Here is a 13,971-nt window from a genome sequence, read left to right on the forward strand (position 1 = left end):
GGTGAGGGGGGCAGCGATGGTGGTGGTCGTGCTAGAACATAGAGTAAGCGGCTGCTAATCCAGTCATTCCAAACCTGACAGTTCGTGGCTCCATGAAGAGCTGTCAAACTTACTTAGATTAATAAACAATTACAAGGAATTCATATCGAAGACAAATAATTTTTAAGTCAGCAAGGCCTCTCCTGAGAAATATGGATAATTTAAGCTCATTTCGTTTTTCTCTTCAAGTAATTAACACAGTCTCCAAGGGATTTCCCCTTTGCATATCCTGTCCCACGATGGTTTCAAGTTTTCCTCCACTAACCTTAAGAGTTCCTGTACCCTGTAACGAGGACTCGCTTCTGCACAGCAACCGCTCCCTGTGCACTGCGAGCAAAGTTAACCACCGCTGTGCACAGTGCTGTCATCCTGAACCCTGACTTCGGCAAAGGCAAAAACGGTGTGTGATAAAACCACCGCCACGACCCCCACACCCAGGGCTCACTCACCCCCAACATCCTTGCAGAAATGGTCAGACGGAGACCCGCCGGGGTGGGAAACTTCAGGGACGTGGGGACAGGACACAGTGAGGATTCTACGACCACGCGCAGGAATTCAGGCTGCCTCCCAGAGTCTCAGCACGATTTCTCCTAGAATCCTCCTTTTCGGAGCAGCTCTCCAAGACATGCCCTTCCTAAGCCCTCATCAAGCCCATCTGTGAATTGAGCCGAGCCCGCCTTGAACTCGTCAACCGTTTCAACTTGCATAAGCTCTTGGGGAGGGAATCCCATGCGTAGACCGCCCGCTATGCAAACTCCTTGCTTTGATTTATTCTAAACACAACCTCCTCCAGGCTTCGAGGGGGCTCTCGCTTTACCAGGAGGTCTCCCTGTGTCCTCTCTGTCTCTTTCCCTCTCATGATTATTCAGAGATTAAAAAGTGGCCGTCAAAATTGTTATGTGGATTAACGTTAGCTTAGGCCCTATAGAAAGGAGAGACTGTCCTGACATTGGCAGGAAAACAGGGCTGAATAAGCCCTTTGCTGGATAAAAATGTTTCCCGCTCTCGCTTATTGCTCCTGAAAGCTGACAAGCAGAGAGGCGGGAGCCGGCGCCTCGGGTCCTGCATACAGAAGAGGCTGCGGCGGGATTTCAACTTGGGAGGAAACTCTTGGGGAAAAATGAACACCGCTTCTTCAAATCCTCCCCCGTTCACACGCCTCGCAAAGAGAAAGGAACGGTGCGCGCCGGCCGTCGGAAGCCAGCGCCGAGGCTTTGTCTCCGTCAGGTTGAAGGCTCAACGCCTTCTCATCGTCCTTGCCCGCACCTTGTGAGGACACCACATCCTTCAATAAAGAAGGTTCTTTATCTTCTTAAACCAGCAATGTAACTTATTCTGTGGGATCATTAAAATTCAAGGAGGCCACCCTGGACTTTTGCAGCCTGAATTTCTAGCACGTTCGTCCTGCGAGCCCCAGTTCTCGCTTCTTTGCTCGGACAGGATGCGAGGCAGACGTCCTTACCTCCGGCTCCCCACAGTCACACTGCTCTCCTTCCTCGACGTACCCGTTCCCACACTTCCGGCCCCCGGAAGACTGCCTGACTTCCGGCAGGTTGAAGAGGCACACGCCCACGCCCTTCTCCAGGCTGGCCTCCAGGTCCTTCCTGCTGCAGCTGCTGAACAGCATGGGGAAGGGGTACCTGCGGAGAAGACCCCCGACAGTCAGTCACCGGGGCATGACGTGGCCTCGCGTGGTCCCTGCCAGCGATGGCTGCCCCAGGGCCCACCCTGCACGGTGCCGACGCCACGGACGAGGACGTGCTCTGTCAGAAAAGAAATGATCTTTCAGTGGTTTTGAATCGACAAGTCTGGACAGTAATCGTTCTGTGTGAAATGATACTATGGAACGCGAATTCTTAGGATCTGCAGCTTGTAATACGAACAGAACACGTGCTCATGTCCTCACTGGAAAGTGGAAAGAAAGTACAAGTGGGTGTGCCCAGCAGGTCCCGGGATCTGTGGACACAGCCCCCGGGGAGACCAGGGCCAGCCGATGCTGGCATTTGGGTCTGTGACGGTCACACCACAGTCTCCCCCAAGCACAGCTATAGGAGGATGGGGGTGACCCGAAATGCAGGTCCTGCTCTGGCCCAGAAATGCCAGGGCTACGAGGCACGTGGCAGAGCCGGCCAGCCTCCCAGCAAAGTCCGCATCCCCCCTTTCAGTGTGCAGAGGGGCCTGCCCCGTGGTCCTGACTCACTGAAGAGAGGGAATGTAGAGCCTCGGAGTGTCACGTGGAGGGATGGCACACCTCTGGTACGCTAAGCCACCGAAAGTCGGGGGTGTGTTTGCTACAGCAGCTAGCGTCACCCGACGCATACAGAGTGTCTCTCTTTTTCACAAATGCATTTCCCTGTGTCTTGAGGCAGCAGGATTATAAACGACGAGCATGCCAGAAACCCAGAAGGTTTTATTATTTAGCGAGAAGGCAGGGCCTCCTGACCAGCCACCTCGGCACCCTCTCCCCGTGCAGACGCTTACAGGATGACATCGCGATTGGACTCTGATCAACTGGCTGAACCAACGCACGCCGCTACGTTGCCCTGAAGACGGCAGAGCAGCCACTATTTCGTGACTGCGCCTGGCGGCGTTTCAAGACCAGGATGATTTCCGTGGCCAGACTGGCAGCTCTGCACCATCTCCACACCCCGCCCCGAGTCGATCCCGTCAATCTCAGGTTATGGCCTCTGGAGTGTAATCCTAATCTACAAATACGTTCGTAAACGCAAGCCCTGCCTTTGCATGCGAAAGCAGGAAACTGTGGCTTATTCGTCCTGCTGCAGCGAAGTTCCTTCTGAAATCTCTATGACTTTCCTTGGCAGACAGATTGATTATTCCTGGTATCAAAGTGATGCTGAACAACTTCAAGTGATGATCCACAAGAAAACCTGTAATTTTACCAATTCAGAAGGGCTTTGTATCAAAAAGACAATGGTACATTATACAGGGGACTGAGAATTCCTCTCTTTGCAAAGAAATAAGGCTCATCAAGGCGGAGATGGGACCTTCTTCCCCACGTGGGGCTTTTCCCAGGGTACGTGTTTATCTCGGGGGCTGACCTAGGACACCAGACATCACTCCCACTCAACGATATGCAACCGGGCATTGTGATAAACTCGTATCAGCTCATTCTGGAAAGGAACTGATGTCCAGAATATGTTGACAGTTCATCAGGAAAGACACCAGGATAAGTTATAAGTCTCGGGATGGGTTTACAGCAAGGATAACAGTAGTTGAGAGGCGGCCAATGAAAAAGCAGTATGAATCACCCTGCTTCACAAGTGAGCAGGGGATCAATGTCACCAGCGTCCACAGATTAGAGGCCGGAGACTGGCTCTAGGCCCAGCTCAGACGAGTCCCCCCAAATCACCGTCTTTTGAAATAACAAGTATGCGTCGGGTTTTGGGGGTTGACATTAAAGAAAAGGGACAGAAACAAGATGCGTGAGGTCGGTGGAAGCCCAGGGCTGAGACTTCAGAGCGTCTGGGAGAGGAGAGTGAACCGATCGGCGGTGGCATGGCTACATCTGTGTGTGTTCAGACGGACGTACGGTCATCTGCGTAATAATGCATTTGTTTCTTTAGCGCTTTCCCATTCTGTTGAAGGACAAACCCCACGTGCTTTAAAAATTCTCCCCCGTGGAGAATCGTGGCTACGCCACGCCCGCCCGACGCGTGAGGTTCCAACCGTGCTCTGAAGGAACAGCGTACGCGTCAGCTCCTCAGGGTGGCCTCTGTTTCAATGACCACGGGGGAATCTCCCCCTCAGCTGCCACCGGTGAACTCGCCGACACGAGACCAGGTCCTCCCTCGGGGTCATCCAAGGACAGCGTGGAGCAGGGCCTGGGCTCACCCGTCTGCCTTCAAAGTCGGCCCAATGGAAACCTCAGCGACTGGTGGCTCGGCTCACGGCCCCTGCCACAAGCACGTGGGAGCGGGTCCCCTTTCCCGCACCCTGGGGACTTGCTCACTTGCTCGGCCACTGCGGTGACGCCCCTCGGAACGGCTGGCGACCCTTCCCCAAACTCCCCCACCCTCCCCGTGGACTGGGCTGCTCTGCGTTTCTACTGTTTCTTCTGTGTAAGGATGAAAAAAAACGCCTCTGCCATCACCCAGGAACTCTCATTTGATGACAAATGCTGGTGAGACCAGGGGCTTTTTGTACCTGGGGTGCATCTTTGCTGGTTCCATCCATTCACGCTTTCTCACATGAAAGACACGTGACTCTTTCACTTTGCAATAGAATATTCTACTTGGGCATTTAGAGGAAGTTGGGCTTTAGATGAAGAAAAGCAGAGCGAAGTGTCACTCACTGTTCTATTATTCTGCAAACATTTATCCAGTATCTGCTGTGTGCTAGGTATTGTTGTAGGCTTTGGGGACATGGGAAAGAACAAAACACACAGAAATCCTGGTTGTCATGGCGCTTGCCTTCTAGCGGGGCAGACAATCACCAGACAAGGGAGGACACTAAGTGTGTTAGAGAGAGGTGAGTACTGAGGAGAGACGACAGCCCGGCGGGGGGACGTGTGTGGGAGGGTGGTCAGGGACGACCTCGCTGCAAGGACGTGAGGGAACGAGCCACGGATACATCTGGAGGCAGAGCGGGGAGCGGGGAGCGGGGCCGGGGTGCATCGATGGGCGTGACTGGCTCAGGGAAATTTATTCGACAAAACAAAGCAGTCTCTTCTTTCAACGGCACGTATCCCGAGAGGAGACCCCTTCTGCAGAGGAGGCCCCTAAGCCACTTGAGGTCAGGCCAGGGGTGGGAGGACGACCATGGGGTATCATTAAACGGGGGAGGGCGGCTTGCCCCGCATGGACCAGGCGCTGAGTAACGGCTGAAGAACTTTTCATAAGAACGTCCAATTCTTATCATTTCCTCCCCCTTTTAAACCAAACTAAGGTTGACTGACGCATAAGGGTCTGCTCATCGTCTCCCTCATCCTGCTGAAGTTCCCCCAGGTGACGGGCACAGAGGGATAAGAGAGCATCTCGAATTATGTCTAACGCAACGGCCCTGCCTCAATAAACAGAATTGAGTGATTTAAAATAATGTCACATCTCAAGAGAGAGGGAATTTGAGGGCACCAGACATTAGATTCCTCTGATTATAATACAGTCCCGATCCACACGTATCTGAATACCTTTTACATCCAAATAGCCACCGGTGGCACAGTGCCCAGTGCCCAGTAGATGTTCCTGACTGTTGGCCTAAGGGGTCGAAACACAGCTCACGGGTCTGCACGAGAAAAGTGCCTGCATTCCATGAGCAAGGCACGGAATCCCTTCCCCAGCACGATGTCCGGAATCCACGGGCAGGACCCGTCGGCACAATGATTGCTAAGATCACCATGGCTCTCACTCAGCCGCATGCAGAGGAATGACATGAGGACGCATGGCACGCCCAGCTCGTCACCCTGCTCCCTCAGTACCCGCTCCGCCTCTGAATGTGGCGATGGCAAAATTAAGCCTGTTGGGTAGCTGAGTTCACTATTCCTTCATTTAGTCATTCATCCGCTCGTTCACTCGAGAACTAGTTTCGAAGGGTCTATAATATTCAGAGCTCTGAGGAGCATCCCAAGATGATTCCGACATGGCCTGAACCCTTTTCGCTGTCCCCTTGCTGGCCCGGTGCCAAGGGAACTACTGGACGTGCACACCTTGTATACCGCCTCTCCAGCCACACGAGTGAAATGTAGAACTATGTCTACGTACATAAAAGCAAAGACAGCACGCGTGCTTATCCACGTAAAGTATATAGAATTACATATAATGTCATTGGATATCGACAGAGAAATTATATTAAAATATAGAATTACAATTACATATAATCGATATATACTTACACATATTATATGTATTTTAATAACTACTTATTGAGGATCTGCTTTAAGCTAGGTGATATGGTGGGCACACTTTCTCCTAATAATATATATTTTTTCTTTTTTTCCACTTACTTCAAAACAATCCAGTGAGACAGGAATTATAATGCCCTTTTTGCAAACGAGGTGAAGGGACTTGATTGAGTTCACAGTTAGGAGCTGGCAGAGACTCGATCGGATTCCGATTCAGTTATTGGAGAACCGCATTTTCTTTACTGCGGACGTCAGGCCAGCGCTGGGTCACCTGTAGCAAACCTCCGAAACGTGCACGGTGACCGATAACGCTGGGGGACTCATTTAAATTCAAAGGGCGAACCTTTCCGTGAGCCAGAACTGCTGGATCTGTGTGGTCCCAGATTCAGCGTCGCCCGACACCTCACCAGCCGTGCAGATGCTCAGGCCCCACCCAGACCTACTGAGCCAGAAAAAACTCAGGGGTGGGGCCCAGCTTATTAAAATGAGCTCTCCTGATTTCTTGTAATTGAGGTAAAATGTACCATCAAATTCACCACTAAAAGTATACAGTCCAGTGGCTTCTAGCGCATTCACGACAGTGTGCCACCATCAATTCTAGAACACTTTCCTTACCCCCAAAACCAACCGGCCCCATAGCCATTAAGCCGCCACTCCCGTCCCCCCTGGTCCCTGCCAGCCACTAACCTGCCCTCTCTCCCTATGGATTTATGATTCTGGACCTTTCATGTACATGGAATCCTGCAACACGTGACCTTTCATGTGTGGCTTCTTTCACTCGGCCTCACGTTTGTAAGGTTCACCCACACTGCAGGGAAGTGTTAGCACGTCACTTTTCCTTTTGATGGTTGAATAATATTCCATTGTAAGAAAGACTATACCACAAAACGGTCCACCATTCGATGGCCCAAGCAGTCTACCAACTGATCTAGATTTAAAATCCAGACACTAAAGAGAATATGTAGGCAAATCCAACCTTATTTGCGTCAAAAAATAAGAAACTTAATATAGCCTCATCACAGGTCACCTTTCATGCACTTAAATTAGAAAAAGTTTTGTTTTTCACCGTGGTTCCGTTTCCTAAGAAGCTCCATGTACATACGGCATTTCGAAAACCTTATGTGATTTTTGGCATATACTAAAAATCGCATAAGCTGTCTCTTGGAGCCAAATTCAAGCCATGAATGAATTTTCAGATCTTTCTAAGTACTATAGCAGATGACGGACTGACTAATCGTCATCCTATATACTAATTAAGGTGCCAGGAAAGGTTCCGATGGTGGACAGAGTGACGTTTCTATTCTGCAGTTCCTGCCGCTCGCTTCAGATTCCATGGTTTGGGTAATTCTGCCTTCCTTTGGCTCATACTGCACTTTTCTTAGTTTATAGCTTCATTCCCCAGAGTACCGACAGAGAGAACATTGACGTGGGCCATGTATTTGCTCATGACATCAAAGATCCCGGGCAGACCATGTCAGTAGCTAAAAACGCGCAAGCCTCCGTTTCTTCTGCGGGTTTTGGCAGGCTCATCCCATTGTGCTTTTTAATATTTTTCATCAAGTATCCCCAATACGTCAGGACAGCAGATTACTGAATTGAGGTATAGCGTTGATAAGATGGTGCCAGGCAGTAACACTGGAGAATTATTCAGCAAAGAAGCCCCTTTCTCATGACCCTTTCCCTTGGCTTTAAAATGATTCTACCTCCGACCAGAAGAAAGCGCTGCTTTCAGCTCCTGGGCAGACAGACAGTCTCTCTCAGCAACCGTGCCAGGGGGAAGGGTCCCTACTCAGATGTGACCTCTTCCATTACACACGTCCACCCTTTTCGCTGGGATTTAACTGCCAAGAGCACCTGGGGGCGGATTTACTGTGCCAGATGCAAGGTCAGGACTGAAAAAGGGGGCGAAACGGCTGGGCGCTTTTGGGAAATAAAATAACACACAAAAGCCACTTTTCAAAAGAGGATCGCCATTTACCGCTTCCCGCCCTAAATGCAATCAAGGCCTAATATTTCAGCTGTCACAAAGCTGCCAAGGAAAACAGTATTAGAGGTTACTCTTGCTCTGACAAATCTGCAGTCAGAAAATTCTTTTCTTATAGGAGGCTATTGTGCCTTTCACCGCTGTGTTCTCGGGGTGAATCCTACTAAGCCGATTCGTCAGCCTTGACAGAGGGAGTCGGGAGCTCTCTGCCGGTGACGGCTCTCCGGGGAATGACTCAGACAACTGCTTTTCTTGTGGGAAATGAGGCAGCTGTAATCAGGCTGGTTTTACTAGGGCCGCAGGTCACTGCTCTGTTTCCTCCGACTCTGCCGCCTCGCGAACAAACGTGTGCCGGGTCCCGGAGAATCCAGGTCCTCCCGCTCCACGCTCGGGGGTGACATCAGTCCGTGCGTGTGACTGCAGGAAGTGACCGGAGGAAGAAGGATGACACCGCCTGGGCAGCTGCAGGGAACAGCTTGGAGCTGACGCAACCGGGTGACAGGAAAAGCCAGCGTCGCAGGAAACAGGGACGGACGGGAAGCCGTCCTCGTTTCTGATTAAATCGATTAAAACAAAAACGAAAACCTTTGCACCTTCCGCAGCTGATAAATGATCGACAGTGATACCTGGTTTTGAGAAGTATGTTGCTGACGTTCTGCTTCCCGCTGATTTCTTTTTGTAGACGAAAATGTTTTTTTTTTTTTCCTCCTGATAGCAGAAGTGACAGATTCAGCAGCCCTGGGGGCGGGGTGGGGGGCTCTTCTGGACCTGGGCGCGTGGCCTGGAGGAGGCAGAGAAGAATCAAAGTGGGAAGACTGAGTCTGAGCACCCCATGTATTAAAACGAAAGCTCAGCTTTACAACCGAGCCTCGGTTTTCGCATCTGTAGAATGGGGGTAAGAACCACCTCGCACGCCGAGAGTGAGGATCAGTGAGCTTCAGACAGGAACATGCAAATCTCTGGTTGACGTCAAAGAACCGTGAGATGCCAGTTGCCAGCATGTCTATGAAGAAGATGTGTATTTACTTTTCTCCTTTAGAGTTGCCACTTCGGCTATTTCAAATCACGGATTGCCTGTGCCTGGAACATTCTAGTGCCAGGAAACATCGAAGCTACGATGCAGAGTTTATTATAGCCGTGGCCCAAACAGAGTGATCTTCAGACTGTAGAGCCACAAGTACAAGTAGACGAGAGGAAAATGACTCGGGAGGCAAAGGCGTGACCAGGCAGTTAAACATGACCCCTCGATGTCACGTAAGCAGGGTGTTAACCTAGACGAAAACCCCGCTCCAGTCTGGAAGGGCTGAGTTTCGCCAGCTGAACCGGACCGAGAACCTGGGAGCAGAGCCAAGCAAACCACCGACAAACTGAGACGCGTTCAGGTATCTGTCACCTGCCACGCACCTGTGGTTTTTCCCGTTCCTAGAAGCTTCTTCCAAATGCCCTTTCCCAAGGCTCATGTCACCTAAGCCCCCTCCATGCATTCTTCTGTCCCTTTATTCCAAGGCCAAGGCCGGGCACCGAGCTCAGAGTGGAACATGGCCACCAACAGCCCTGGCCTGGCTGCCCATTCTCCGAGCCCTCGATCCAATGACTCATTCTTTATCATTAACCCCACAGCCAGTTCGCAGACGTGTTCAGAAACAGCTCGCCATTCGCAGTCGGAGCCAGGTTCACGAGCTCCACATGATTCTGTCTTCTCCTCCCAGGTGGGCGAGAGGCCCGCAGACGGCAAAGGGTCGCAGTGGGCTGGGCTTTGCTCCGCCGTGTTTCAAACCGAGACTTCTAGGGCCACCTTCAGAAAAATCTTGGGGTTTTCCACAATGACACCCAAGAACCAAAGCTTGCGAACGCACAGAGTTTGGGTGCGACGGTGAAGAGGCCCTGTTGGGACGGGTGGTGGCGTCGGTACCTGTGGGAACCGGCCTTGGCGTCAGCAGCGCAGCGGGACCGAGGTGCGGCTCCCGAAAGTCGTCCCGTTTCGGGGTCTTTGGCTCCACCTCGCCCGTGCGTCAGGGATGATGGGCAGAAAGAGCAAGAGCAGCTGCCGTTCCTTAGCGAGGCCCCGCCCCGGGCCAGGAGCTCGGTGGGGACTCTCACTGACAGTCACCCCTGAGCCAGGAGCATGGGCATCGGTGGGGGAGACGGGCAGCTGCCCAGGCGCCTCGGGCTCCCCGGAGGCAGGTGCGGGTAAAGGCGGACGCCAGGGTCCTGCACGCTGCTCCCAGCGCACCTCCACGGCCCTCCCCGAGTGCCTGCGGCGGGCGGGAACCAGGCCGGTCTCGGGACTTATCCGCCACAGCCGAAGCCAAGTGCAGGCCCGGCCCCGCGCACCTGAGGGATGTCGTGGGCCCATCTGGACCCAGGAGATGGTCACCCCCATGGACAGTGGTGCCATTCCGCTACGCTCCTCCAGGCTGCGAGGGGACCTGAGTCCACACTCTGCCCCGCCGCGGGCACAAGGCCGTGACGCCGAGAGCACCGGGCCACGCGGCAGAACGGAGCCCACAGGGAGAATCCGCCCTCTCGTCACCCCAGGAACAGAAAGTGACAGCACTGGGCCCGGACACTGACCAGCGGGCCTGGCCAGGGGGCTGCGGACGGCGGAGGAAACCACCAGGCCAGAAGCAAATCACCAAAACGTCCTTAGGACATTTCCATTGTGGACAACAAACACCTGGGCCCAGGACGGAGCCATCTGTGGCGCATCATAATTCATCTTTTTAACCGGTGAACTTTGACCTCCGCTCCTCCTCCTGGAAACCTAGTAAAGAAGCACAAATGTAATTTCCCAGAATTTTTAATAAAGAAAGACACCGGCTGCGCTCCGGTCAGCAGCCCGGTGCGTGGGAGGCCCTGAGACGTCACCGAAGGGTGGACCTCTCGTTTCTGTCCTCCCGAACCCAGGCTTGAATGACAGGGAGCCCAGCCCGTCGAAGTGGGTGTCTGGGATGAGCGCCTCAGCTTCCTCACAGGAAAAGGCTGCCGTCCCTGGGGGGCTTGTCGGGGGCGGGGGGCTCCTGCAGACCCAGATCCGAGGTCACGCGGGGCAGTTTTCAGTCTGGGATAACTCTGGTCTCTCCTCCCACCCCAGGAGACAGACCTGCGGGGGTCCTGCCAGTCGCTTCTGCCGACCCTGCAGGTCTGAAACAGGGAAGACACTTGTAGTCAAAGGCGACAGAGCGAGTGGTCAGGATAGGTGCTCCTCGCAGCCGCCCAGCGAGGGCCGACGTCTGCACAGGCCCTGTCCTGGCCTCGCTCCCGACGCTGGGATTTCCGCGATGGCCACCTGGAGCTCAGGAGGGTGCCACACTGGCCCCCGTGCCCCTGTGTTTGGGGTCAGAAAGCTTCTCCGCTCACAGACACTCAGGGAGGAGCCGAGGTTTGGGCCAGGAGCCACAGGCTGGAGCTGCGGGCTGACATCTTGATCTGGTCCTGACCACCTGGGGCCGGGAGCCTCTGGCATTCCTGGGCCTCCGTTTTGTCATCTGTGTGATGGAGGTGATTGCGTCTGCCCCGTCCTCTCAAGACAGTCACATGAGAAGGGAGGCGGGAGAGCTCTCTGTGAGCGGGAGCGCGGTCGAGGGCCACACAGGGTCTCCTGTGGCAGCTGCTTTTAGTTCGCGTATTTCTGACGTTCCCTCCTCCAGCTAAGCGAAAGCTTTCAGGAGAAGCCACTGTTGGAAGGGCTCCACTTTCTGAAAGCAAATTGCTCCTGTCACCTTGATCTCCATGGAGTATCACCAAACCAAACCAAACCAAACAAAACACAACACAACAAAACAAAACAAAACACAGACCCGCCCCCACCCCCCCCCAAAAAAAAAGAATGCACAGTGGACTCAGCCGCCTACTGACCTGGGGTTTCTCGGCCCTCTTTCTTTCCTACTCCGTTTTTCTATTTACTGTGCTGTATCTCGTCTCGTAAGCTAACGTAAACCCACTGAAGAATGATGTGGGAGATTCGAAAAATGAAAACGGTGATGTTGCAGCAAATGCTGGAGTTAATACAAAAGAAGAGCCTCAGAGTTTTCTCCCCAGACACTTAGCCATGACACAGAGGTGAAGAGATGGCTTCCCTCTGCACGCATCTGACTGTGCTGGAGTCACTGTCTGTCCATCCATCCATCACCTCTCCATCTGCTATCAACCCACTCAATCACCCGTTTACCTGTCCACCCGTTTACCCATCCATCGTCCGTCCGTCCGTCCTTCCTTCCTTCCTTCCTTCCTTCCTTCCTTCCTTCCTTCCTTCCTTCTTTCCTTCCTTCCTTCCTTCCTTCCATTCATCCACCCTCCCAACCATCCTCCTTCCCTCCCTCCCTGCCATTCATCCATCCATCCTTCTATTTATTGAACTCTACTATGGGCCAGGCACTGATCTAGGCGCTAGAGATTCAACAATGAACAGAACAGACAAAATTCCTGACTCAGTGGAACTTAAAGTGGGTCTTTCTGGATATTGTTGGCTGCAGAGAGGCCAGAATTTCCCCATGATCCCCCACTGTGGCCTCTGTGCTACATGTCCTGGGAGATGGGGGAGCCGTGGGGGTGGGGATGTGGTGTACAGGGAGGGAGAAGAGATGGGCAGAACTTCAGCGGTACAGTTTTCACACATGTTCAATCACAAATAAAACCCTGGGTTAATGAGGAAAGACAGGAAGTAATTCTCTGCTGTTGTAACATAAGTTGAAAGACGTTTGCAGAACTAAATGGCTTAACAATGGGGCAGTCTTCCTGCTTCCCAGAAGCTGCACGGGGACGGTGCTCTGGGAAGGCTTCAGTCCCCATACGCAGCCCACACACAGCAGCACATCCGTGGCCACTTCCGCGTGGCCAGCAGGGAGCCTGGTTGGCACTCTCAGCCTTGCTTCAGGGAGCCTGGCTGTAGGGTGTGCCCCGAACCTGCAGCTGCAGGCAACCCCAGGACAGTTGTCTTTCTCCTCTTCCTGGGGTTTAGAGCTGCTGCACATTTTTATTTGAGGTGAGTAGTGTGTGTGGCTCCCAGCACCTTGGCCGTGTGTCCAGGGGCTTCTACTTGGGCGGTTTTGAAAGCGTAGCAATTCATTTAACTTTCTGAGCTCCAGCTTCCTTATCTTAAAAACAGGTACAAGCGTATCCATCTCACATCGTTTATTGATGAAATGGGACATCCAGCATGCAATCCTCTAGGGTCGAAGACAAAGTGTGCCACGTTCACTTCCCCCGAACTGGATATTCAAGTGCAGACGCATCTCCCTAGCTTGAGCCCTGTTCTGTGTCCCGCTTAAGACGGGATAACAATTCCACCATGTGCCTGGGCGGTGACTTTTAGTATTCCAACTCTGCGTTGATTGCAGACAAAGTCCTTTATTTTCCAGCGAGCAGCATCCAATCATACGTGGAAAGAAGAACATGCTCTGCGAGGACGCGCCCTCTTGAACTGTTGTCAAGACTGTCTCCTGCCGGTTCATCTTTCCTTTATGATTTCGGGTGCAGCCAATTAAATTACTCTGGCTGGATAATTAAATCGGGTCCTGACCAGTATGTTCTAATCTCACTGGAGTTCCTCATTTTGTAGCTGTTCTTCCTCATTTTATTTTTCTCCTTGGATAAAGATTTCCATTCCCCGCTACACGTTGATGTAGGAAGTAAAGGCTCTTAAACTCTTCACTGAGAAAAAATAAAATGAAGAGCTGATATGGAGAAATAATTTCCTCTAATCCCTTTTTGTAAAATCCCTTTATGATAAATGTATTTCCTGATCTCAGATAGTTCATCAAAGTTCAAAAAGGGGCGAGTTTTAATAAGTGTATACTGCCTCGATTTTTAAGAAAGCAAGTTCTATGAAGAATGTAGACTTTCCAGATACGTTGAATTCCTATCAATTCCCACCATATCCAAAGCTCTGGGAACTTTTTCTCTGAAAAGTACAGATCATTTTAGACCCTTGAAACACATTTTCAGATAGAAGCCTTCTCCAAAAAAAAAAAATCCAGTTTTCCCATAGTTTGAGCTCAGAAGTCTCGGGAGAGTTGCCTAATCCTATTCAATTCTTCAAAGATCAGTTCAGACTGAATTTTTTTCCAGGACATCTTCTCTGCCCACTACC

At 52.1% G+C, this 13,971-nt stretch overlaps 1 protein-coding gene across 1 annotated transcript in view; it reads right to left on the reverse strand.

Annotated features, from left to right (window-relative positions):
* Positions 1–13,971, reverse strand: part of ADAM12 (ADAM metallopeptidase domain 12) — a 298,271-nt gene that overhangs the window by 53,278 nt on the left and 231,022 nt on the right. The window contains exon 13 of the mRNA XM_023533770.1: positions 1,502–1,679. Within this exon, the coding sequence (XP_023389538.1) occupies positions 1,502–1,679 (178 nt within the window). The remainder of the gene's footprint in view (positions 1–1,501; positions 1,680–13,971) is intronic.

The sequence above is a fragment of the Pteropus vampyrus genome, unplaced genomic scaffold (assembly GCF_000151845.1).
Source record: "Pteropus vampyrus isolate Shadow unplaced genomic scaffold, Pvam_2.0 Scaffold111, whole genome shotgun sequence".
NCBI classification, from domain to species: Eukaryota; Metazoa; Chordata; class Mammalia; order Chiroptera; family Pteropodidae; genus Pteropus; species Pteropus vampyrus.